The 26,511-nt window shown below is 36.2% G+C and overlaps 3 protein-coding genes across 6 annotated transcripts; 2 read left to right on the plus strand and 1 right to left on the minus strand.

Moving 5' to 3' along the window:
• The first annotated feature begins 1,671 nt into the window (after positions 1–1,671).
• On the plus strand, positions 1,672–9,084 carry LOC128674898 (ubiquitin-like modifier-activating enzyme 1). The gene is made up of 8 exons (XM_053753880.2): positions 1,672–2,090; positions 2,363–2,621; positions 3,801–3,976; positions 4,702–4,923; positions 5,889–6,058; positions 6,622–6,703; positions 7,165–7,470; positions 7,892–9,084. The coding sequence occupies exons 1-8, from the start codon at positions 1,689–1,691 to the stop codon at positions 8,663–8,665; spliced, it is 2,391 nt and encodes a 796-aa protein (XP_053609855.2). The 5' UTR covers positions 1,672–1,688; the 3' UTR covers positions 8,666–9,084.
• On the minus strand, positions 8,970–19,876 carry Cp110 (Centriolar coiled coil protein 110kDa). 4 transcript variants are annotated; one of them, XM_053753227.2, is made up of 7 exons: positions 19,187–19,876; positions 18,750–18,874; positions 16,681–18,681; positions 15,903–16,091; positions 15,015–15,151; positions 14,293–14,378; positions 8,970–11,801 (listed from the first exon to the last, which is right to left on the minus strand). In XM_053753227.2, exons 2-7 carry the CDS (start codon positions 18,855–18,857, stop codon positions 11,731–11,733), a joined length of 2,592 nt encoding a protein of 863 aa, XP_053609202.1. In that variant the 5' UTR covers positions 18,858–18,874; positions 19,187–19,876; the 3' UTR covers positions 8,970–11,730. The 4 variants fall into 4 exon arrangements, with proteins under 4 accessions (XP_053609202.1, XP_053609203.1, XP_053609205.1 ...); XM_053753228.2 differs by lacking the exon at positions 18,750–18,874; XM_053753230.2 differs by lacking the exon at positions 15,903–16,091.
• Positions 19,877–20,431: 555 nt separating this feature from the next.
• On the plus strand, positions 20,432–25,155 carry Icmt (Isoprenylcysteine carboxyl methyltransferase). Its single transcript, XM_053753921.2, has 5 exons — positions 20,432–20,845; positions 21,102–21,360; positions 21,876–21,985; positions 23,010–23,117; positions 23,246–25,155. The coding sequence occupies exons 1-5, from the start codon at positions 20,630–20,632 to the stop codon at positions 23,462–23,464; spliced, it is 912 nt and encodes a 303-aa protein (XP_053609896.1). The 5' UTR covers positions 20,432–20,629; the 3' UTR covers positions 23,465–25,155.
• The last annotated feature ends 1,356 nt before the right edge of the window (positions 25,156–26,511 follow it).

Below are 26,511 nucleotides of genomic sequence, written 5' to 3' on the forward strand. Positions count from 1 at the left end.
GGGAAGAAGTTTACAAAGTGCAAGAAATCTGAATAACTTTCTAAAGCAACGGTTCTCAAAGTGTGTACCACGGAAATATTAGTCGTATTAAAAAAGATCTACTACATAGTAGCCTCTTGCGTGAAAAGCTCGTTTAATTGTACAAACAACTATTAACAAACAAAGTAACTATTTAAAACAAATATGTACTTATTGAAACATATTTTAAACATAACAACTTTGAATTTGGGGCTCCTTACCTTTCCGAAAGGGTTCTATCTTGCAAGAAAGTTTAAGAACCGCTGTTTTAAAGAGACCAGGAAAAAATGAACCATTCAAACGGTAGAAAATCTGCAATTTCGATGTAACAGTTCCAGTACCGTCAAACGCATGTCAAGTTTAGCATGGACCTGTATGCAGCGGTAGCAGCGAATATGGGTAGGTTGATTCGCTGTTGACTGTACAGCAAGTATTGTTGAAAATGTCGTAATTTTAATACTAAGTACTGAAAAAACTAATTTAGATCAGACTTATTATTTCGTCTACGTAAAACAATGACAACCTCGCAGGACAGGAGAGGTTGTACTACGTACCTATAGTAAACAAATGTTCTACCTATTCCGACCGTCAGTTTTGTCGTTCGAATAAATTAGGTTTCAGATATAAATAAATAAATATTTAATCTTTAAGTTAAGCAACGGTTTTGCAGAGAATTGGGCTCTCCAAAATCATTGCAAATTCGTCCCTATTAACCTTTGCATAGAGTTCTATGCTTAACTTGATGTGCGGTTAAATATTATAGGCAAGATTAAAATGAAAATATATTACAGAGATCATGAAACGCGTGACTAGATTTTTAGAAGTATTATCAAAATTATTGAGTTTGACGTAAGTAAGAAACTTAGGATTATTTAAAGCAATGAATTTTTAATTATTTTAAAAACTTGTCTTTAGGTGCACAATCTATTAATTAAATACAAAATATAGTCATGGAATAAAATACAACCATTTTAGTAAACGTATAAAATTCTTATTCTATTTTTAATTTCTTTTTACAAGCTTTCATTTACGTCAAATTAATAAAAGCTTGCAAAACTTGAATTAAAAAAATACTTTTTTCGTAATTTTTTTCAGCTTTTTTGTAGCTATAACAATTTTCGATGGCTAAAACTTTAATAGTATCGAGTTTAAACAAATTATAATGCAAATCTTCCGTCATTTTGGCTCATTGCATATTTTTGGATTATAATTGATTTTTATTTCCAAAAGAAATGTCCACTTTTTTTTTAGTACTGAAATAGTTATAACAAGATTCTGATAAATGACTGAAACAAATGATTTGTTTGAATGACCTTTTTTAGGATAGAAGCTTTTCATACACTCTTGTTTTCTAATAATAAGATAATTATTCTGTGTGATTCATATTACTTTGGTATGATTGCCTTGATTATCTGCTTTGTTTACCATATCTTGTAAACAAAAGGTTTACTTCATGAATATACTTTTTTTGTTTAAAGGCAGAAGTGAAAAATGAAGGAAGCTTGGACAAGAGCCCAAGTTTGTTTGATTTTTCTTCACTTCACAGCACAATATACCCTTAAAAAGTCCTAACACATTTTTAGATAGAAGCCGAATTTTCAAACAGAATTCAGATTGTAAACCCTTGGTAGTAACATAATGTAAAATTTTTAAATCTCCAGGTGCAAGGCATGGTAGAACTCAATGGCTGCGAAGCCAGAAAGATCAAAGTCCTCGGACCCTACACATTCAGCATCGGAGACACAACAAGTTTCAGCAAATACAACCGCGGTGGCATCGTCACACAAGTCAAGATGCCCAAGAAAATAGCATTTAAGCCGTTGAAAGAATCTTATAAGAATCCCGAGTTTGTTATTACGGATTTTGGCAAGTTTGACTATCCTCAACAGTTGCACATTGCTTTTGCGGTTCTCCATAAGTACCAAGAGACCGAAGGCCGTCTCCCTAGGCCATGGTGTGAGGCCGATGCTACCAAGTTCTTGGATTACGCAAAGAATTTTGTTAAGGATCAGGAGCAATTTAAGAATGGTGAAATTGAACTCAACGTTGAGTTGCTTGATATTTTTAGTAAGGTTTGTATTAAAAAATTGAAGACTAACTTCAAAGTGACCTAAACAAAAAATAACCTAGGTTAGGAATAAGTGAATAACATAGTTACAATTATGTTAACATTTTTTCTAGTGGTTACAACTTTCCACAATGCTTGACATAGATGCATCAGCCTAATGCAAATGCTGCCTATGTTTATTCAATAATTTAAAAAAAAAACTAATATAGCAGGAAAAATAACAATCTTGGTAAAAAATAAATGTATACAAGTTTTAGTTATTCAATAACTTTGCAGGTATGCGCTGGAGATCTGAACCCAATGAATGCAGCAATCGGTGGCGTCGTAGCCCAGGAGGTTATGAAGGCATGCTCCGGCAAGTTCCACCCGATTGTTCAATGGCTTTACCTGGATGCCATTGAGTGCCTACCCAAAGACCGCTCTGTCTTGTCCGAGGAGTCATGCAAACCAGTCGGGTCGAGATATGATGGGCAGGTGGCTGTGTTCGGCAAGGAGTTCCAGAAGAGACTCGGGGAACTGAAGTACTTCATTGTTGGTGAGTAGACTTTTCTCTTTTTTTATCTGAGCCTTGATTCGTAAAGAAAAATATAGACTTTAACGAACTAAAGATATGTTGTTTCACTCATACATGAACGAGAAATGCTTATTAGTAATACACAAGAAGAAACGGGACAAAGCGCTTATCTTTTGTCCCTCATTGTGTGCCTCATCGCCAAGTATGTAAATGTACTATCTCATTTGGCTACGCAAGCTTGTCTTTGCTTTGAATCAATCACTGTACAGTCAACAGCACACTACCCAAATTCATGCAAGGTAACTTGATATGCGGTCGACTGTACTAGAACTGCGCTTGACTGTAGTGTTTCTAGAAAGATACATTGAAGTAAATAAAATGGCTCAATCTGGATGAGGAAACGTATTATTGAGAGATAAATAAATTTGATACATATTCGTTATCAAATAAAGAATAATCACAATAATATTACATTATCAGCTTATCTAGAGAAGCGTGCGAAATTTCAGTCACATTTGTGAAACCGTGTGATTAAAATGGTCCTAAGATACATATTTTCATGACGTGAACGTTATCTATCGCGAACAGACAGACAGATGCGGCATAGAGGATAACAACCTAACATAAGTTAGGTTGTAAAATTAAAAACAACAGTCTTAAATTATAGTTTTTAAAAAATGATAATTTTACAGTTGCATTATAATCAACTTGTATCGATAAAACGATTAAGTTAATTTCAAGTCGGTAACCATACATCGATATTGGAATAGAAGTGTCAATTAAATAAATGGCTATACAAACAGACCGCCATGCAATTTTAAAACTAAAATTACTGGATAACCTGTAGTTCGGGCGCTCAAGCCGTGAATAATTAATTGAGAATCGACCGCTTAATAATGCTTTCGTGAAACGAATTTTATACGATCATGCTCGATTTACGTTCAGCTTGTTGAATCCAATAAAGTATTTATAGAATTACTAGGTACCTGACCGCGGTTTCGTCCTCGTGATTTTCTCACGCGATCAGTACTTTTTCCGGAATGAATGATGCCCTACTCCCTCCTATTATGAAAAATTTGCAAAAATGGTTTGAGTGAAGAGTTAACGTACGAAATTTTGGAATAAATAAACGGCGCGATATCAGTTAGGATTAAGATTATACAAATTATTTGTACCTGACATGAACAAATTCACCATCAGGCGCTGGCGCCATCGGCTGCGAGCTGATGAAGAATTTCGCGATGGTCGGTGTTGGCGCGGACGGCGGCTGCGTGACGGTTACCGACATGGATCTCATCGAGAAGTCCAACCTCAACCGGCAGTTCCTGTTCCGGCCGCATGACGTCCAGAAACCCAAGTCTAGCACTGCTGCCAGGGTAAGTGTCTGCCTTCATTAAAAAATAAGCTGGCTGGAAGGGCATTCATAGATGTAATAAAAGACAAATCTTACCTCCCTATATATAGGGAGGTAAGATCTAGGGCAGGAAACTGAATAGAATGGAAAATACTCCATCGAACCTCGTTCTTAAATTGGTGATTAATGTGTGGGCTGGAAAGAAAACGATTGAAAAAGTTTATTTGAAAGAATTTTATTGCTTACAAAACACAAGACACAGATAATCCACTAGCAACGGCGGACTTATCCCATAGAGGATCTCTTCCAGTCAATGGGCGGGTACAACGAGTGAGGCGAGATATTAAAGTGTTGAGAATTAAAAATAAAATGCATATACATAAATCTTATCTTTGTAAAGAAAGCGGATTTGTACACCACATTTTTTTTTGCCATTGCAATACAAACAATAGACAGAAATTGACGTTATGCATGCACCAGATAAAGTACTTGTATTTATATAGTTTTTAATGCATGTTTTTATGGGTCATAATTGTTTATTTTATGTAAACTTTTATTTGTAGCTAGAAATAAATGCATTATTATTATAATGCCAAATTAAATTATCAAGATTGGTTGCTAAACATCACTGTTGCCAGCCAAGAGGACACAGCATCCCAATTTATTTTCTATCTTGTCCAGACATATTGTTTCATTCTAGGATTTCGGTCTCTACATTACCTTATAGACGAAACTATTCCATTCAAGGTGATCAAGCAAATGAATCCATCAATGAACGTGCTAGCGCAAGAGAACCGCGTCTGTCCGGAAACGGAGGCCGTGTACGACGACCAGTTCTTCGAGGCGCTGGACGGCGTCGCCAACGCCCTGGACAATGTGGACGCCCGCATCTACATGGACCGCCGCTGTGTGTACTACAGGAAGCCGCTGCTGGAGAGCGGCACGCTGGGCACTAAGGGGAACACACAGGTAAATCTCTTCCTACCAATTTGTGTTATCTTTAAACTGATTTTTGTTGTGAAAATAAATATTTATATGTATTAAATCTATAGTACACTGGGTCGTTCCCATAGTGAGTCGACCGCTGCGGTCGCGTTGTTATTACGATCCGTCGATTTCCTTGAGGAAGGAATCATTTTCAAAATCGATCATTCGTTAAATTCGTCAAATTAATGTTACAGTACAGTACATATTCATTATTTTAAGATCGGGTAGTAAAATTGGTTCTTGTCTTTGTTAAATTAAAAAAAAAAACCTAATGACTACGTATCCGTGGCGGTTAAAACGCTGTTGGAATGATACCGCAGCTAATTTATTCACTTGGTTCCTATAATCGGTAGATCGTCAAGGTTGAAATGTCGCTTTACTATCGAGGTGTGTACCTACTCTGCTTTTAATTTTGACTGCAAGAGAATCGACAACAATATTATTAATAGGCATTCTAATATTCGTGTATATGTAAGCGCCTGTTATATCTTTGCCAATTAAATTACTGGTCACTTATAAAGGAGTATGTGTGAGATATTATTTTGCGCTCTTGAGCAAAGAATTAATTAATAGGGGTTATTTTATTTTATGTTCTGTATCTTAATTAACTTTAGACAGTTTATCCATTATATTATCAAACCTTACGACCATGAGAAGTGAATAAAAAAATATTAAACATGAAAAATAGATCTTTGCAGTAGCGCTGGCTAGTTTATTTATTATAGACTAGATGTTGCCCGGGGCTTCGCTCCCGTGGGAATTTTGAAATAAAATATAATAATAATATATAATAGCCTATAGTAATCTTGGATAATGTACCTTTCTAATGGTGAAAGAATTTTTGAAATCGGTTCGGTAGTTGCAGAGATCACCCGCCTCAAACATACAAACTCTTCTTATAATAATAGTATAGATAGATTCCTATAGATACATATTGACTGTGTCAGGTGGTGGTCCCGTTCCTGACGGAGTCGTACAGTTCGTCGCAGGACCCCCCGGAGAAGAGTATCCCGATCTGCACGCTGAAGAACTTCCCCAACGCGATCGAGCACACGCTGCAGTGGGCCAGGGACGAGTTCGAGGGGCTCTTCCGGCATGCTGCTGAGCACGCGGCCAGGTGACGCTCGTACTGGCGACCACCCTAGTGGTCACTTCCCCACGCGGTCGAGCAATACATACTTACTGGACGATCCCGACCATTCTAGTGGTCACCACGTAACGCACGTAACATACACACACGTGTCACTGGTCGATGATTTGGAGGCCTAATAACGCTTTTTAAAAATGGAGCATTGTATTTAGGCGTATTTTTAACGCGAATAATAGCTTTAAACTTATTTTTTTTTCTAATAAATTGAAATCCAAAATTCTTTATCCAACTTATGATGATATACATCGGTTATTGACGTCAAAAATTTACTTAAACATACCGTATTATATACTAAATAACAGGTATTAAGCGCGCACGCACACACTTTTTCTATTTCCCAACTTATATTATGCAATGCAAAAGTTTAAAAGTAGTTATGAACATACCGTATATTGATACAAAATCCTTTCATTCAAGGTACAAATACTGGCCTTATCGCTTTGACAATTTTTTTTCAGGCAATCAATATGATGCGATGTTGATACATCTGTATTTGGAAATATATTGAACTGTGAAATATTGAATTTCAGGTACCTTACCGACCCTCTGTTCCTGGAGAGGACCATGAAGTTGCCAGGGTCTCAGCCTTTAGATGCTTTGGAGAGTGTTAGGGTGAGATTAGCTTTATTATTTCTATAATAATTTTTTTTCTTCTAGAGGGGTAGAGATTTAAAATAATTGTTTCATGTGTATTTGTAAGTAAACAAAGCTCACAAATTACCCAGTGTAGGTTAATACGCGTCGGCATCTGAGTTTCCGATACATATTATAAAACAAGTCCTCTGCTGCGTCTGTCTGTTCGCGATAAATTCAAAAACTACCGGACGGATTTTCATGCGGTTTTCACCAATAAATAGTGTGGTCACCAATAAATAATTTGTTATGTTTTATGTTTTACGCTAGTAATATAATAAATTTTAGCCATATTAAAAATAATAAAGGGCTGTCAATTCGTCGCGATATTATATTTTCTAATATCCATTATTTGCCCATACATATTTATTTTTCTTCTTCGTTGAGTCGACTATTCTAACGTCTTCACACATAAAACGGTCAAAGTGTAATTTTTCCAGCACGCGATTATCGAGCGGCCGCTCAACTTCGACGACTGCGTGCGATGGGCGCGCCTGCACTGGGAGGCGCAGTACTCCAACCAGATCAAGCAGCTGCTGTACAACTTCCCGCCCAACCAGCTGACCACCTCCGGCGCCCCCTTCTGGTCGGGGCCCAAGCGCTGCCCGGCGCCGCTCGAGTTCTCCGCCAGCGACCCGCTGCACCTCGACTACGTCATGGCCGCCGCCAACCTCAGGGCCGCCGTCTACGGTATACCCAAGTGCGACAACAGGGAGTGCGTGGCGAAGACCGCTGCTAGTGTTGAGGTAAATATGAAGGCTGTGTTCGGTGTCGGCGTAAAAATTATGACACGCATATACAGTTGTGTGAAAAAGGAAAAAAAAAAACAGATTTTTGATGTTTGTTTGTTTTTTGGCTATAGTCATACAGAGTTTAGATGTTGATTTTTTGATAATCAAATCAACCAGTGTTACCAGTCCAGAGGTTACAACGATATTATTATTATTTATTTCTTATTTCTTTCTACTCTTACTTGACTTAAAAAAAACATGTTTATATAATAATAATCAAAATGCTCGTGCTTTTCACCAAACATACCAGGCTCGACCTGAGAATTCCTTTTGGAAGAACAACTAAAATAAAAATATTTATTTTACTTATTTATTTATTCAGACTTTCTCCATGTTTGTTAGTAGTACATTAGCATTAACCTATTATATATTTCAGGTGCCGAAATTCAGTCCGAAATCAGGCATAAAGATCGCGGTGACGGACGCGCAGCTGCAGCAAAGCAGCGAGGACATGGACCAGGACCGGGCGCAGCAGATCCTGGCGGAGCTGCCGCCGCCCAGCAAGCTGGCGGCGCTCGCCGTCACGCCGCTGGACTTCGAGAAGGACGACGACACCAACTTCCACATGGACTTCATCGTGGCCGCCTCCAACCTGCGCGCCGCCAACTACAGCATCCCGGCCGCCGACCGCCACCGCTCCAAGCTCATCGCCGGCAAGATCATCCCCGCCATAGCCACCACCACCTCGGTCGTCGCCGGCCTCGTCTGCCTCGAGCTGTACAAGCTCGCGCAGGGCTTCAACACCTTGGAAGTGTTCAAGAACGGATTCGTGAACCTCGCTTTACCCTTCTTCGGATTCTCCGAACCGATCGCCGCCCCCAAAAACACATACTACGACAAGAAATGGACGCTCTGGGACCGATTCGAAGTCAAAGGAGAGATCACTCTGCAGGAGTTCCTAGATTACTTCAAGAACGAGCACAAACTGGAAATCACTATGTTGTCGCAGGGAGTCTGCATGTTGTATTCGTTCTTTATGCCCAAAGCTAAACGGCAGGAGAGGCTCAATCTCCCGATGTCGGAAGTCGTGACTAAGGTTTCAAAGAAGAAGCTCGAGCCCCACGTGAAAGCTCTCGTGTTCGAATTGTGCTGCAATGACGACGACGGCAACGACGTGGAAGTCCCGTACGTCAAGTATACGCTGCCTTAGTAGAAAAACAAGTTACACCACACCGATTGAGAGCCCAAATTCTAAAGTATTTTCTCGGCGTGGCGACCTCGGGTTTGTGCATTTTGACGCATTTAAATACGCATTATAGCCCACCCGCTGAGGCTCACGAATTTCATAGAAGGGTATTTTTAAAGATTAAGGATTTTATAACGAGCGCAGGCGGACTGTACAGTGATAGAAATGCTGTGTGTGTGTTTCATTAATTTGTGCTTAGAACACGCTTCTGTCTAATAACCATATATTTATAGTAGTTATAATTCTTTTGCTCACGTCTATTAAAAAACGCGCTAGATTTTTTTTTCGTGATATTGAAATTATTTTACACCAAATTTATCAGATATTTTTAATGTTCAAATCAGATGGGTCTGTATATGGAAAGAAATAAATAAAATTGAGCACATTGTAGTTTCATTCGGACATGTTTATTTTACATATTTCGTGTATAAAGTTTGAACATATTATGTATAATCTCACTAATCCTGGGTTACATATGTACTGATATAATTAAATTTAAAGTATTTTAAAGTGATAGTGGAACAACGAAGTCTAAAATGTAAACATATAAAAAAGTAAGCGTACAATGGATTAACTTTTGGCATTACAATGAGAGTTACTGTTTGGGAAGAAGTTTACAAAGTGCAAGAAATCTGAATAACTTTCTAAAGCAACGGTTCTCAAAGTGTGTACCACGGAAATATTAGTCGTATTAAAAAAGATCCTACTACATAGTAGCCTCTTGCGTGAAAAGCTCGTTTAATTGTACAAACAACTATTAACAAACAAAGTAACTATTTAAAACAAATATGTACTTATTGAAACATATTTTAAACATAACAACTTTGAATTTGGGGCTCCTTACCTTTCCGAAAGGGTTCTATCTTGCAAGAAAGTTTAAGAACCGCTGTTTTAAAGAGACCAGGAAAAAATGAACCATTCAAACGGTAGAAAATCTGCAATTTCGATGTAACAGTTCCAGTACCGTCAAACGCATGTCAAGTTTAGCATGGACCTGTATGCAGCGGTAGCAGCGAATATGGGTAGGTTGATTCGCTGTTGACTGTACAGCAAGTATTGTTGAAAATGTCGTAATTTTAATACTAAGTACTGAAAAAACTAATTTAGATCAGACTTATTATTTCGTCTACGTAAAACAATGACAACCTCGCAGGACAGGAGAGGTTGTACTACGTACCTATAGTAAACAAATGTTCTACCTATTCCGACCGTCAGTTTTGTCGTTCGAATAAATTAGGTTTCAGATATAAATAAATAAATATTTAATCTTTAAGTTAAGCAACGGTTTTGCAGAGAATTGGGCTCTCCAAAATCATTGCAAATTCGTCCCTATTAACCTTTGCATAGAGTTCTATGCTTAACTTGATATGCGGTTAAATATTATAGGCAAGATTAAAATGAAAATATATTACAGAGATCATGAAACGCGTGACTAGATTTTTAGAAGTATTATCAAAATTATTGAGTTTGACGTAAGTAAGAAACTTAGGATTATTTAAAGCAATGAATTTTAAATTATTTTAAAAACTTGTCTTTAGGTGCACAATCTATTAATTAAATACAAAATATAGTCATGGAATAAAATACAACCATTTTAGTAAACGTATAAAATTCTTATTCTATTTTTAATTTCTTTTTACAAGCTTTCATTTACGTCAAATTAATAAAAACTTGCAAAACTTGAATTAAAAAAATACTTTTTTTCGTATTTTTTTTCAGCTTTTTTGTAGCTATAACAATTTTCGATGGCTAAAACTTTAATAGTATCGAGTTTAAACAAATTATAATGCAAATCTTCCGTCATTTTGGCTCATTGCATATTTTTGGAATGCCAATTCACGATATAAATAAATTACCTAAAAATTATATTAAAAAGTTAAAAACCTTATTTCTAACTTGTGACATTCAATTTTCGACCTTAAGGTCTCATACGATACGTCCCAATAGGCACTTCAGCTTCGGAAGCAAGCGGCGTCATAGTTTACAATCATATAGTATTTAAAAACTTAAATTAATTTTGAACTTGTGCTCGCAAATAGGAGTCTTGTGGAACTAACTATTTTAATATTATATTATATATAGTATTGTACAAAACAGGGTTACTGGTATCTAACGCATAACCTTCCAAAGGCGCATAAGGTAAATAGAGATTAACATCTTTTGTTCTACGACTTTTGTCTAAACGTAATAAATAAAAAAATATTCCCTTTTTTGTACTAATGTAGTTTCTATAAAATGTTAACTCTATGTTCGATTCCGCTACATAACGCTACCAATACTGTCTCGTGTTGCTGGGCTATTACATAGAGTTACGATGTGTAGAATCGCAAATTAGATAGATTTTTTTATATGAATAAATAAAACTATGAATCACGAAAAGTCGTAGAATAAAAGTTGCTTGTTTTGATGTACTCAAGTAGTCTTTAGGAGGTTTTGCGTTTGATACCAGTAACCCTGTATATTAAAAAAAACAGTTTAAAATCGACTGGACCAATTTCTTTATTTTTTGCTATTTTTTGTTACGCATTTATAAAATCAAAATAGAACTTGAATTTTGCTTTTTTTGTTTGCTTTAATTATAATTACGACAGAAAGGTATTCCCAACAAAGGAACAAAACATATTTGTATTTTTTTAAAATAACGACTGATTTTTCTTTTTTTTTTTCAAATCCAACGTCAATTATTCCTATTTCAGCATTAAATACATAAATTAATGAATATTATCTATCATCATATAATAAGTATACGGCTACTTTTTGTCATCTGAGAAATTATTGTGCAGCTGAACAACCTCAAACAACATTAGTACAGAGATGACAAAAAAACGCCACTTTTAATACAAAATGTGTTAATAAAAAAAGCTCTTCCTCTGTTTGAAGAAAACTGTTCAGTTTTACAATTTGGAATTTGCCGTGAAAATATTAAAAAAACAGTCGTATATATGTGAGAAAGTAATGGAGAAACCTCATGGAGGTGTTGGTAGCCGCCAGCATTGGAAAAAGCGCGGGAAGCAAGATGGCGGCGATCGTCAGCGCCACGGCCGCCGCTGCGGGCTCTGCATGTAGCGAGTCGTGTTCAGATTCTCCGAGCTAAACGTCTCTGTAAACAAAATTATTGTTATATAAAATACTAACAGCCCGTCCCGGCTTCGCTCAGGTAAAAGCATAATTAATGATATACCTAAACATTCCTCAGAAATCACAATATTTAGTATTGGTGAAAACTGTATGAAAATCCGTGTTGTAGTTTTTAAGTTTATCGCGAAGGCCTTTTTTTACACTGGACAGAAGGACTGTATTTATAGAGTAGAAAAATGGTTTTAAACTACATTTTTTTTTGTCAATACCAAATATAATGGTCTAGATTGGTTGATAAACACCCAGCGTTGTCAAAGGACAAAAGGACAAAGCGCCATCATTTATTTTCTACTCATTACTCTATATATAGGTGACTGTATACTTAGTAATAAAAACAAGTCATACCGTCCAATTTTGTATAGAAAATCTGGCTGGATCTTATACTAGGTCTCGATTAAAACTAAATATATTATGAATTACTCTTAAGTATACATAAATGCAAATCTACTGAACAGATACTAAAAAATTTAAAAAGCGAATAAACATTAAGATTAAATAAACTGTCATGACAATACAACGGCGTGTGGTTCCGCCTTAGAATTAGACCACTCATATGGATCCATCCTCATATGGATGCTAAGGCGGACACACAGCCTAGACAGCTGATAGGCAACAACAGCATTTCCAAGGGGGGTTGACAACAGGCAGGCGGCCGGTTGTAAAATCACAGCCGAATCTTTAAAAAAAATATGTTTTATGCTGACCCCGCGGACTTCGCAGCTTCACAAACCCGAACGCAACCGGGAACATGCAGAAGTGAGAATGAGAGTAACTGGCAATACAATAAATATAAGACGGCTTCGTGCTCATGCGTTCATTCACAAGCTGAAACATTCGCAGCAATGTTGCCAACATAAAAAAAATAAGTAAGCGAGCTTTACTTATATCTTTTAATTAAAATCGCACTTAAATTTTATGGACCCATACGATTTTATTACATTAACTAGCCGCCCGTCGCGGCTTCGCTCGGGTTAAAGCATAAATGGATACACCAAAACCTTCCTCAGAAATCACACTATTTATTATTGAATACGGCATGGAAATACGTGTACTAGTTTTTGAGTTTATCGCAAACAGACAGACGCGGCATAGGACATTGTTATACATTGAAGGAAGAGGAATTTATATAACCTATTCAGTGATGGTGGTGATTCTCCCATCTCCCGTAGATGTCATGTCATAAGAGGCTACGAAGGGATACATATCTTTGACAGCTGAAAGCCAAAGGCATAGTGACCTTAGGATCCCAACGGCAGGCAGGTAGCCGGTTATAAAATTATAGCCGAACGTTAACATTCTCAGATATGATTTTTACGTTGCTCCTGGGCTACGTGACGCCACAGCCTTGGATGCAACCGAAACACGCGAAGATGAGAGAGTAGATCTTATCTAACAGGGACAAAACGAACCTAAGGGCAACTCTTTATTTGGCAGTAACAGATAAATTATATAGAGATTCTCAATAAACTACAAGGTACTAATACAATTTTGAGACAATCTGAAGCTAACAACATACCTACGAGTATTTTAAGCCTACTAATAATGAATACTGCATAAAAAAAATGACATTGCAAATAAAATTTAACAAGCATCATGACATTTTCTAAAAACAGAGCATGAGTTGCGCATATTTTTGCAAATATTCTATTGTACAATACTACCACGTTTGTCTATATAAATAGCATAATCCTACGCTGACTGAAATCAAAATCAATCAAATAACGACCTTATTGCTGCTACATAAGATTTTAATCTAAAAACAAGACGACTGGAGTTATCTCGCTCAATATACTTAGGTTAGTACCTACGTAGTAAGCAATAGCGCATGCGCCACACAAAACTCAAATTGACATACAAACCAACATCACATATATTTAAGCCACGATTACATTCATTCATTCATTCATTTCTTTTTATGACAATGAGTGAGATCGATCGGAAAGGAGTGAGGAAGAGCGGTATTTTGTGCGCCAAATGTAGGGAACATTTGGCTTTGTCCCGACTTTGAGCGGACCAATGAATGAGTGGTAGTATTGTACTTCAGTGGAAGCGTTGGTGGTGTAATGGTTAAGACCCCTGAGGATCGAAAGGTTCGAATCCTACTCGTGCCACATGAGTTTGTATACCAATCTGACTCATGTATAGTAATTTTCATCGACCACCACTTGCTTCCGGTGAAGGAAAACATCGTGAGGAAACCTGCACACTGGTTGATTATTAACTTGTGTGTGAAATGGAGAAGACAATGGCAAACCACTCCATTAATAATGCCAAGAAAGGTGTTACATGTGTTTCATTCCATGTAATGACCACGACCCTCAGTCATGAGGAATACGACTATGAAGGAAAGATTGTACTTCAATGAAGTAAATTTCCTTTTTTGTCACTAGTTATGAAAAACATTTATGATAATGGGTCATGGTTAAAAGCTCGCCTACTGTATAAGCAGTTACCGTAATTAGAGCGAGACATGGGCGACGACGGTGGTCGCTTGACCCGCACCGGGAACGAACCGCTGTGGCTTTGGGTCATTATGTCCCTGGAGGAAACGCGACACATTCGTTTTACGCACATATTGGTATACGCCCGGTATTTTTCTAATTTCTTCCCAAATTTCCGGATTTTTTGGGAAGAAATTTGGAAAATACTGGACGTTCCTTCATCGTTGGGCCAATTTTAAGTCAATACTACTAAGATTATTTCTTGCTAGATTCGTTAATGTTTTTATTAATCAATTTACCATATTCTAGAATATTATAGTGCTGTATAAATAAATAAAGGTTACGACAATTCATTAAGGTTACGACAATTGCTATATTTTGCTATTAGTCTAAGTATGTACTCCAAGCCTTGGATATACGATCTTATTTCGACCACTAGGGTTCGAACTTAAGTACAACAATAAAATATGTAAAACATCAAACTAAACCCCCATTACTAAACCAAGTCGAAATCCAAGAAGCTCCATTCTTAATATGACTGCTTATAAAATGGAATAAAATTCACGTGCTTTTCGGACTCCAAATATTCGGACGTCAACTTAAAACCGTAGTGTGGCATAATTTGACAAGATTTTTTGTATTTAACATACATAATATACACAAGTCAAGTTAATTAAAAGCTTTCGAAAATCCAAACCCAGTAACCCTCCTAGACTGGGGGCTGCAGTACTCACGAAGGGCGATGAGACCTGGGCCGGGCGAGCTGCGCCTGCGCACGCTTGCGGACGCGGTCGGCCGCCAGCAGCGCGCAGCGCTCCGACGGTGAGCTCGTCACGAATGTGTCGTGTAGACTGTAGCAGGCTGCGGTTATCTGCAATTTATTTATTTTATATTTTATAACAGACCAGCAAATAATAACCAGATTCGTGCTTGAAATTGGTGATATTATTTATTATATTCTAAAAACTTGTGACATGATTTATTATTTACAGATATTTTAAACAGATATTGCGGATTTGGTACATCATAATATTCTGTCAATTCATTTATGTTAGTGTTATTTTATTTATATTTATTACACATTTTCACAGTTAAATTCAACGCTATACAGTTCACCTTAGGGATATCCTCTCGTTGATGTCGTAAAAGGCGACTAAGAGATCCGGTACATAGCTTTGGCAGCAGAATAATACATGCAATAATGCATTATTTTTTTAACAGTAAATAAGGACCAATCAAGTAAGTACAGTATTTGCCAACCTATATTTTCATGTGTATCTGCTTGTTATTAATTACTTTCTACAATTACATTATCTAATAACATTCCAGGATTATAACAAATCACATGCTCTTTGATAAAAATTTAAGTCAATGAAAATTTTTTTCATTATTATGCATTACTTGCATCGAATTTTCATGCCAAAGATTAGGTGTTAACAAGAGAAAATTATCTAATAACTTGAAGATTGAACACAACTACAAAAGATATTAAAAATAACCCATATCCAAAGATTGTGCCATAAACATAAATAAGTAGCGACAAAATAGATATAACATGCGCACACAAGCCGAAAGAAAGAACCACACATCAAGCACAAAAGCCACCACGGACAAACCACAACCTGCTGAATTAGCCGCCTATGAAGGTCTACATCAGCTCCCCTGATGCCGGCCCGATCTTGATGCAGTTGCAGCGCACACAATAGAGCATCCTTTATGGTCTGTACCGTGGCCTGAACGCGGTCCGTGCGCATGAGTCGACGCACCAGGTAGCCCTTGGCAAACGCAACGATTTTTGTTGCCGCTTCCCGCTAAAACCCATTTGGATCGTGATAAGCTTTGCAGTAATATTTTAGGAAACAGGAAGATGAAAGGAAAAGGTAACTTGGGCTCCGACGAGATGAGAAAGAAAGAGAAGGCATATCGTGAAGTGAAAGAAGCAATATTTAAAGGAATACATTTGACCTTTACAGGTATTTTTTGATGTCAAAAAACTGAAAAACTCGCGCTATATCGTGAGAAATTTAAGTGGATCTTTTTTTAAGGAAGAATTGAAAGAATTATGGATTCCAATTAACAGACAGAAGAAAAAGAAGGAAAGAATATATTTTTAAAAGAAATAGAGTGAGGTATAGCAAACGCTGGTGCATTGGAAGGTACAGAAAGAACATATAACAAAACAAAGAAATACAAATATTATATGTAAGGTACCAGTGCGTGGCACGATACGAAAGGAGACCTGCCGAATCGATGGTGTTCCTGAGCAGTAAATGATTTATAAAATCCATTTAGCTAGTGCTCAGGCCATACGTCAGGTCTCTACTGTCGTCTATTCCGCTTTTTTTTTATTAAGTTTTTATTCGATAAAAATTAATACTTATTTATAAAAACGGGACTTACTTCTTCAGCAGAAGGATGGACATTAGTTACTTGTCTCATTTGCCGTTTATTGGCATTTATCGATTTATACAAGGACTCTTCCATATTCCTGATAGCTGTATCAATATTGGAGTTACTTAAACCTCTAATACCATTTGCTGGGATGGCTTCATCGTTAGGGCTTTTGCTACAAGACTGCCTACTTCCTTGGTAAGAAATTGCATCGTCACTGGTGTCGGAGGGTAAAGTTACGTTAAGATCAGCAAACGTGTCGTTCGTTCGATCGGTAAGGAGAGGCTCGCATTCTCGGTCGGTGGAGTTACTTGAATCATAATTGAGCCTCCGTGAAGCAATCGAAGCAATTCGTCGAGGAGAATGAGTCCTGGTGCTCGAGCCCTCCAGATTACGGGGTGATTGTGTTTTGGCACCATTCTGGTTTTTAGAAACAATATGCTTCTTTGAACTCCCCATTGTATCTCTGCTCTTCTTTAAAATATCATTGCAGTGGTTTATATAGAAGTGTGTATCAGTCAGAGTGGATGAGACTGGGCTGTTTACTATGGTATGGTCAGGGGAATTCTGGTTGATTAACTGACTTAAGCTCACTAAACCTTTCTCTGTGTCTGACACTTTGTCCACCCAGGCTTCTTTCGCTTCTAAAGGTGACTTGGGGCAAATTGCCTTGAGTTGTTTAAAAAGCAAGTTGTTTTGCTCTTCAAATAGTTGCTGGAGCAGGAGTTGTTCACGCTTCTGCTTTTCAACTAGACTGGCCATTTGCGCTTGCTGCTGCTTTTGCATCTTCTCATAGAGTTCCTTCACTTTAGTAGCCGGATCTTCTGATTCGGAAATTAAAGGTTTCATCGGAGTGACATCTTTCTTTTGCAAAGTATTTTTAGGTGAGGTTTCCTTTGCATTTGGACGGTGTATTACAACAGAAGTGGAATTCCTGACTGGGCTTAATGATCTCTTTGCAACTTTTTGTGCCGATTCAGACTTAACCATCGATTTGTTGACCACAGCGGGGCGACGTGGCTTTTCTTGGGCTACAGATTTAGATCTAGGTGCACTGGGAGGAGTTTTCTTGGCAACTACTAGTGATGTGGTAGTTTTTGAGGTTGCATTCTTGTTAACTCCATTAGGTTTAGGCACATTCTTGGCATTCAGTTCTAAGGCCATTGATGACCATTTGACTTTGGCAGACTCTAAGTCCCAACTTCTTCGTTTCTTATTTGGAGAACTAAGGTTTGATAGAGATTCACTCATGGATATATTTGTCATCTCAACCCCTGTATTCAAGGACTGCACCTCAAGATGCGCCAGTAACTGTGGACTTGGTTCTAGCAGAGTATAGGACCTCTGCCTTATAAGCTTTGAACTTTTTTGTGAATCTGCTAAGCTTCCTGTGTGTAAGTCATTCAGAGAGCCAGTGAAGCTTTTAGAACTTAGTGAGGATGGTCCATCTTGTTTCAAAGGTGCATATGTTTCAGATAAAATATTATCAACAAAACATTTTACTGAGTCCATTATAGCTTGGTTTTTTGGACTAGAAATTGATTGCTGAACTGCATCATCTATTTGTTTAATTTCCTTATTTTTTTTAGGAGATTCACAATCACGCTCTGGTATTTCAGTTTGGGAGGATAGTTGCATGTTTGGACTCTCCAGACTATTTCTATTGGCACCGATGATATCTAGTGTCAAATCCATAATTAACGTAGAATTTGGTGGTTCTTCACAACATTGTGTTATATTGTGATATTCTATTACATTGGGTTTTGCTAAGGTTAAACATGGTTTAGGTGATTCAACAACTGATTTTTCAGGGGATGATGGTGGAGATTTAGTGACAGTGGGTTCAACAGGGGTATGATCTGACTCTGAAATATCCGGAGCATCAGTCATATTATCACTGTCTTCGGGGTCACTGTCCAGGGTGTACGGTTTCAGAAGTGCAATACGTTTCTCCACTTCTTTTGCTAGAAGCTTATAATACTGCATCTCCTTTCTGCATTCCTTTGATAACTGAAATGCAAACATTTTTAGTATATTGCTTCTGATATACTTCACACATAATATTTTAAATTTATCACCTTTGTTGGTAACTTCAAAATAATACTATGCATAGCATGAAAAAGCATAAACACAAAAGCTTCTTTAAAATATCCTTTTATATATATTAGGATATTTATCATTATCATATATTTCCTTCATAACTCTGCAAAGTTACAGAAAAGTAAGTTTTAAAAATCTAATAACATTTTATTATTGTCGTTGTCATGATATGATCATTCTTTGATTAAAGTAGAACAATAATAGCTTAAATTTTGGAAGTAATAGTTTTAGACATTTGACCAATTGTGTTAACTGTGCCAGATACATATTTTCATGTTAATAAAATATGTAAATGGAGCCATAATCATAACAGTCAATATATTTTCTTTGAGTCTAAGATTTAAGTATAACACTGCAATACTAGAAAACATGACTTCACTAGTTAAAAATAAATAAAATACAGGAAATTACTCACCACTGGCGGGAGCAAGGGCACACCATTAATCTTCATACAGGACAAGTACTGCCCCGATTTACGCACAGATTTTACGTCCCACGGGTCGTTCATAGCGTCGACGAAGATACGCCGACCAACGATCACTAAAGATAGCTAATTACCATCCACTTCCATCATATAGGAAATTGCACAGCACTTTTGAAAGTACCCCCTAGCCACCTCCTTCGATTTTGAACCTTATTCGATGTAGAATTTAATATTGTTGAAAGTAACATGCATAATAATCAAGCGATGTTGTCACGGACTGATTACGTCAGTTAATAAAAATTTTGCCGGTTTCTATTCTAAAAGTCCGTGAAAGAAACACTTTTACAGAATACACTATTTCTGAGGAAACGAAAGTAACAGTAGAAAAGAAAACGTTTATTCAAAGTTTTGTTTTGATAGTACACAAAATGTAGCCGACCGTGAAAATATGAATTTGAAAAGGATTGTTTTCGTTGCCACAATTGATCAAACAACAACAATTGTACGTTCCTGTAACTCTCTGTCTGTATGTTTCACATTTTATATAAATTACACAAATAAAATATTTTCATATCTAAAGCAACTAAGTTATTGTTTCACTTCCAAAAAATATATTTTGAAAATTAAGAAAACCAAAACTGACCCAAATGTTTTTCTTTTTTGTTGCAAACTGTCAATGTCGTTGTCAAAGTCAACTTGTGAAATAATTTTTTTTCATGGCTTTCTGCTGCTAGATTATGGTTTCTTTTAAGTGTTTTTACGGAGCTTTGTAAGCCGTGAGTGAAGCCGGCGGCGGCGCCGATGACGCACCGTTTAGTGGCGGCCTGGAGGCCTATTTCTATTCCCCCAGTGTTAGCTGTTAGTCATGGATTTAATAAGTAGGTACTTCGTATGGAGTACCTACTAATTCCGTGCTGTTACTACAGTACAGTGTGTAACCTACACGTACAATTATATGACATACATACTGGCTCTGACTGGACTGCATGATTACAACATTACTATACGCGGCAGAGATAAGGTATACACCCGGACCCGCGCGCCCTCTCTAAATCTATATTACGAGGCGCTTGAGTCTTGACTACATGGAATTAATAGGTACTCCGACGAAGTACATACTAAATCCATGTTTGACTGCCAAATGGTTGCCATTGCCAACAGCTATATCCACCGGCGCAGCAAGTCAATGAAATATTAAAAACCGGCTATTGTCAATGTCACTAACCGTCAACATTTGACGTTTATAAAGTAAAATATTTATATAAATTTTCTCTAATTTTCCACATTCTGAATGTTTGTGTTTTGATTGCGAAGTCTGATCATTTTTTCTTAAATCGTTTACCTATACAAAATTAAAATCACAATGTGTATTGCTCTTGTAGAATAACGAACGCATCTTTCAATATATTTAATATTTCAAATTTAGTAATTAATATGGATACACCATCGTTGAGAAATGTGTGTTCTGCTGGAAAGCAAGCCTTGGTCTGTTTTCTTCTCTCGGTTTCGATATTTTCCGCATCTTTCTTCTCAGGCAGCACCCTGGGCTTTTCTTCTGAGCTCTGGGCATTAAAATACTGGGGCCCAGCATTATATTTTTGTTTATTTAACTTCATTTTGAGATACAGTTTCAAAGGTTTTTTGTATGAGGTAAGCACCTGTTCTACAAATTTTATTAAATATTTTGTTTGAAAATCTAATGAAAATGTAGATAAGTGAAGTAGTTTTGCATTAGCAAATAGTTTAAAATTGCTATTCAATAGGAATCCAAATATAAATGCCTAATATAGCTATGAGTGCAATGAGTCATTACTAGTCGCTCAGTAATTTAATGTTGAACCAAATTGAAAAGCTCTAAAATTGTACAAATATGACATTGTTTATAATTATTTGCCTTCTATTTTAGGTGTCAGTTCGGTCAACGTTTCTGGGGACAATTTTCGCGACCGGTCTGCACCTGGCTACATTTGACAATGGGTGGAGAGTCCTCGGGCGGTACCTGATGGTCTTCTCCGGGTTCCACTTCTCGGAGTTCATGACGGTTGCTCTGACCAACCCACGGACATTATCTGTGGACTCGTTCATACTGAACCACAGTGTGCAGTACTGGGTAGCAGCTGTAGCCAGCTGGGTTGAGTTTGGACTTGAATATTACTTTTTCCCTAGTAAGTATGAATATAGCATCATACAACTTTAATCTATGTGTCAAACATTAATAAAACCAAGTCAAAATCACTTTCACATTATTTATCATATTTTTAAAACCTTTTGATGACATGTCCCACTGCTGGTCAAAGGTCTCTTATTCTCCCACCCATCTTGATTCAAGGCAAAGTCTGGTCATTCTTTCATTACATTAGTTGAGGTCATCCCGCCATCTACTCTTTGGCAGAGAGACAGGCAGATTGTAGAAACTGTGTTTATAAATAGCCAGCATAGTCCTAATGTTAATTTCCAAGCCGTCTATCCAGCTAAATCTAGCTTTCTATTTTCTCGACTGTTGGCTCTGTCTACCTCGTAAGGAATAAAGACGTGTCTGAATATTTATTGGTTTACTTAAAATACTTTATTTACATATTTACAGTACTAACAGAAAAACAAACCAGTTTATTGTCTTTTACACTTTTACCAAAACAAAGTAATGTGAAGTATTCACAGTATATTGTCTAATTTTTCCCAGACATGAAGATGTACTTCTGGCTGTCGAACGTGGGCGTGTGCCTGTGCGTGGTCGGTGAGATCCTGCGGAAACTCGCAATGTTCACCGCCACCACAAACTTCAACCATATGGTATGTTATTCTCTCACTCATCTGAGCTAATTGACAATTGCATTTTTTTTCGTTTTAGATGCACTTTATGATTGCCACCTTGCTACCTCTTACTGGTTAATGGTTGAACCCCATAATGTCGTTTGTAGTTATTATAATTTTGTGCAATAAAGTTTTTAAATAAATAATCAAATATAGGTACTCAGATAACAATAGATCTACATATATTAGTAACTACAATGTTAGTAAGCTCGCCTAAAGCTCAACATTGCAATCAGGTTTCACAATTCTTGGTTTTGTCTACCTCGTGAGAGATAAAGACATGCTATTATATCTTCCTAGACAAAATCAAGCTACTTGTGGCACTGCAAAAATAAAACAAGTATAATTTTTAGTGTTTCATAACCAAATGGCAAAAACGGAATCACACACACTCACACACACATTACACAATTGTTCACAATAACTCACTCTGGTTTTTCTTACGAGTTCTAACACATTGATGTTTTAAAAATAGAAACATTATGGTAATAGTATTATTGTACAATATATATATATAGTAACTTTATTGCACAAAATTATAATAACTACAAACGACATTATGGGGTTCAACCATTAACCAGTAAGAGGTAGCAAGGTGGCAATCATAAAGTGCATCTAAAACGAAAAAAAATGCAATTGTCAATTGGCTCAGATGAGCTATGAATACATATAAGTGATAGTTTATGTTTCAGAAGAAAAACTGAAATAAAACATAACAGCACACTAGCGCCACCATCACATTTTTACCAATTTCTTTTTGTTTATTAGCGAAAACTAAAAAATCGTCTTTCCAAATTATTTTGTTTTTTTTTTAGTTTTCGTACCGTTTACGTTTCGTTTATTTAAACCTTATTGCACAACTTAAAAATCTTTAAAAACTGCACAAGACAGTCAAATATGAGGTACAAAATGAGAAAATTATGCTCAATAGTGGGGGAACAAAGCTGGAATTATAACGAAAAACCGCTGCTTTATTACGTTTCCTTTAATCTTTAACCCTCAGGTGCAGTATAAGAAGCAGCCGGACCACCAGCTGGTCACCCACGGCGTGTACTCCTTCTTCAGACACCCCAGTTATGTCGGGTGGTTCTACTGGTCGGTTGGGACGCAGGTAAGGTACTCATTTCCTATTCTTGAAGTGGTGTTGGTCCAGTGCTCACAAGTACATGATGATGTTAGATAGAATATAACACACAACAAAAAAAAATTTTAAATAATCATGTATATTTTGTCTACCAGTTGGTAACCCTGAACCCAGTGTGTATGGTGTTCTACGGTGTAGTCTCGTGGGTGTTCTTCCGCGAGCGAGTGTTCGCAGAGGAGACAACCCTACTGGCCTTCTTTGGGAACCAGTACAGGGACTACCAGCAGAAGGTCAGAACCGGCCTGCCCTTCATTCAGGGCAACGTGGCCGAGAACACCACTCAAGGACTTAAGAGGGAACACTGGAGCTATTAAGTTAAAAAAGATTTAATTTAAAAAAAATGGCAAAATATGTAATATTATCAATTATCTTTCTATTTAGCGCGCTAACGCTCCATGGCGAGGAAAGCAAATTCGCTCAGATGAGAGGGAGATATCTAAAGAGATTTGATATTCGATTTTTTCTATAAGAAATGTTTAACAATTTTTTTCGATGTTTACAAAAATGAGAATAAAAGAATTTATGCATCTTGTTGCTACATGAAAACATGGAAAATTGCAATTAAAGTATATTTAGTTAATTTTGTTTCTTGCCAATGGTGCATATGGAAACAGTAATGTATAAAATGTTTGTCTATAGGCATGTGTTAGCTAATCTTTGAAACTCTTTGTAAAACTTTATAAATGTTGATAAAAAAAATTGTATATATACACAACAATAGATTTTTAGATTATTTAGTTCACAATAAAAAATTTGTCTGATGTATATGTAAAATTTTGTAAAGACAAATATCATTCAATCATATTGTAATATGTTGTTTGTGTATGAAATTGTATTTTCCAGTGTCATTTATGAAGCTTGTTTTAAAAGTTCATCTAAATTAATATAAAATAAATAATATACCTGATCAATAATTGTCACAAAATATAAAGTTATTATTTTGTTATTAAAATATGAAAATATATGATTGTGACATTTTAATGAACAATATAACTAGTATATGTATGTACTGGTAATCTGTTCAATATTTATATAAGTATTTAATTGTAGATTTTGTATAAATTATTGTAATGGCACCATTGTAATTATATTTCATGTCATAATGTATTGTTTTTATTGAGACGTACCTACCTCTAGATGTAATATGTATATACATACCGCTTTATAATGACCAGCTTGTTTAGCTTGAATAATAGTACACCCATAGTACCAAGCCATATACCACTGATAAAGTTAATTATAAAAACGTACAGACAGATGACACTTTTTATGTGTCGATAGTCCTATTACAATGTTGTTTAGCATATGTTTATATTGTTTTTTTACTAGTTCTAAGAGGCCGGCCTCACTGCTCCGTTGCGCAATAGTGTGTGGAACAACTGCAGTGGGACGATGGACGTCTGTGGCAAACCTCTATGCACAATGACGAAGTGGCAATGCTCAGCGTCGACGCAACGTAACGCAGCGGAGCAGTGAGCCGTGTTCTAAGTTGTAAAACTACGTAGCTTATGTGAGCTTCGAAAGCTTTCAAACCTAACTACTATCAAATTTAATAATTCTATTTCTATGTAAGCAATAAATTGTATTAAATTGAGTTGATGATGTGTATGTATTACCTAAAATATTTTCTGATAATCTAGTCTAGGTTTTTGAAACTACGAAATGAAGACACGCGGCAGCGTGTCCAGCCAAAAGTTCAAATAATATAATTTAACCATAGATTAAATTTGACCACACCAAGTACGATTTCGGGAATTTTTTATATTTTTTATCTGTAAAATTATATTTATGTATCTGGCAATATGTGTTGTAGTATCTACACGCACATAATTTTAAAGGTAAATATGTCGGCAACTTTTCACTTATTTACTTTGATCAAATTTATGTGCGGTGTATTGTCTAACGAAAAATGTATAACAAAATATTTTGTACTTATGTTGACTGCTTCTTTTATATCGTTTAAATAATTGAATAATTTTATTAAAATTAAATGTTTATTTTTCGATTTTGTTATTTTTTCTTATTTTGTGTATTAGCGTATTTATCCTTGTGAGATAAAATATTTCCATAACAATCCAGCCTGACTCATACGAAGCGGTAGAGAGGGCCGTTTTAAAACCGGACTACAAAATAACCGTTTATTCTGTCTTGTATGAGTGAAACGGAATAGATATATGACAGTCTTTATTTTCCTATGTCTACAATTATATTTTAATATTCGTACGCCAGAGTGCAACAATAAAAGATTAGCAGTGTATTTTGACTTTTCGTTTTAGAACCAGCAATGTATGTTGATACTGCCAACGTTTGGCGATGTCTGCCGAAATGATACCGGCTAACAAACAAATGTAGTAGATACCGAAATCATCTAGTCGCGTTTTTGTATGTATAAAAATTGATAATTCATCCACGCTGATTTTTTAACTAAATGACACATTTTAGCATTCACACTAATATTTTTATACACTGCCATCTAGCGATCAATAGGAGATTTAAAAATTGTGTTTTACTCGACGCTAGATGGCGTTGTTTACTCTTGATTATATTTTCAGCCATTGCCATATTCGTTTTCGGGCATAGGCATCTTTTTTCATGACCCATAATGCAATATGTACATATTTAACTTTTAATTATTTCATTAAATTAAATAAAATTACATTCAAATCCACCTTCATATAATTTTTTACAAATTATTTTTCATTTAAATAAATTTATTGTAATCCATTATATTCTTAAATGCTTTTAGATATTTGCTATGTCATGTGATAATTTAAGTGTGAAAGGTTTTGGTTTTGTTAACTTGTGTTGTAGATCGCAGTATTGTATCTTATTTTACGTGCTGCGACGGAGCACGACTGAGCAATTGGGCAGGGTAAATAATGCGGGCTGCATAATTTTACATAAGCACTTTAAACGGAAGTCGCTTCCCGCTGTCTGTCCCTATATATACTTAAATATTTAAAACTACGCAACGGAGTGATTAATTTTTAATTTTATTTAGAACTAGCCGCTCGCTCAGCAGTGGGACACCTAACGTCTCATAATAATATTTTTTTACATAAATACCTATCAGAAGAAATGTAAACAAAACAAATTAAATCTCGATCGATACATGATGTCATTTTAAAACAATTATACGATTGTCTCGTGAAGTGTATTATTGTTTTGTGAAAATCCGTGATTATCAAAACCATTGTGTTTTAATATCCCCAGTCTCTGATATAACATGTATAAAGCTGATGATAAAGTGGGGCGCAGAGCGGAAAATCAATGTAGAAGACGAGCGGAATAAAGTGGGCCTTATTAATGTACTGCTATAAATAGTTACAAGTACATATGGATTTAAAACTGTTTGTCCTCT

Source organism: Plodia interpunctella, chromosome 13, assembly GCF_027563975.2.
Source record: "Plodia interpunctella isolate USDA-ARS_2022_Savannah chromosome 13, ilPloInte3.2, whole genome shotgun sequence".
In the NCBI taxonomy this organism is placed as follows: Eukaryota; Metazoa; Arthropoda; class Insecta; order Lepidoptera; family Pyralidae; genus Plodia; species Plodia interpunctella.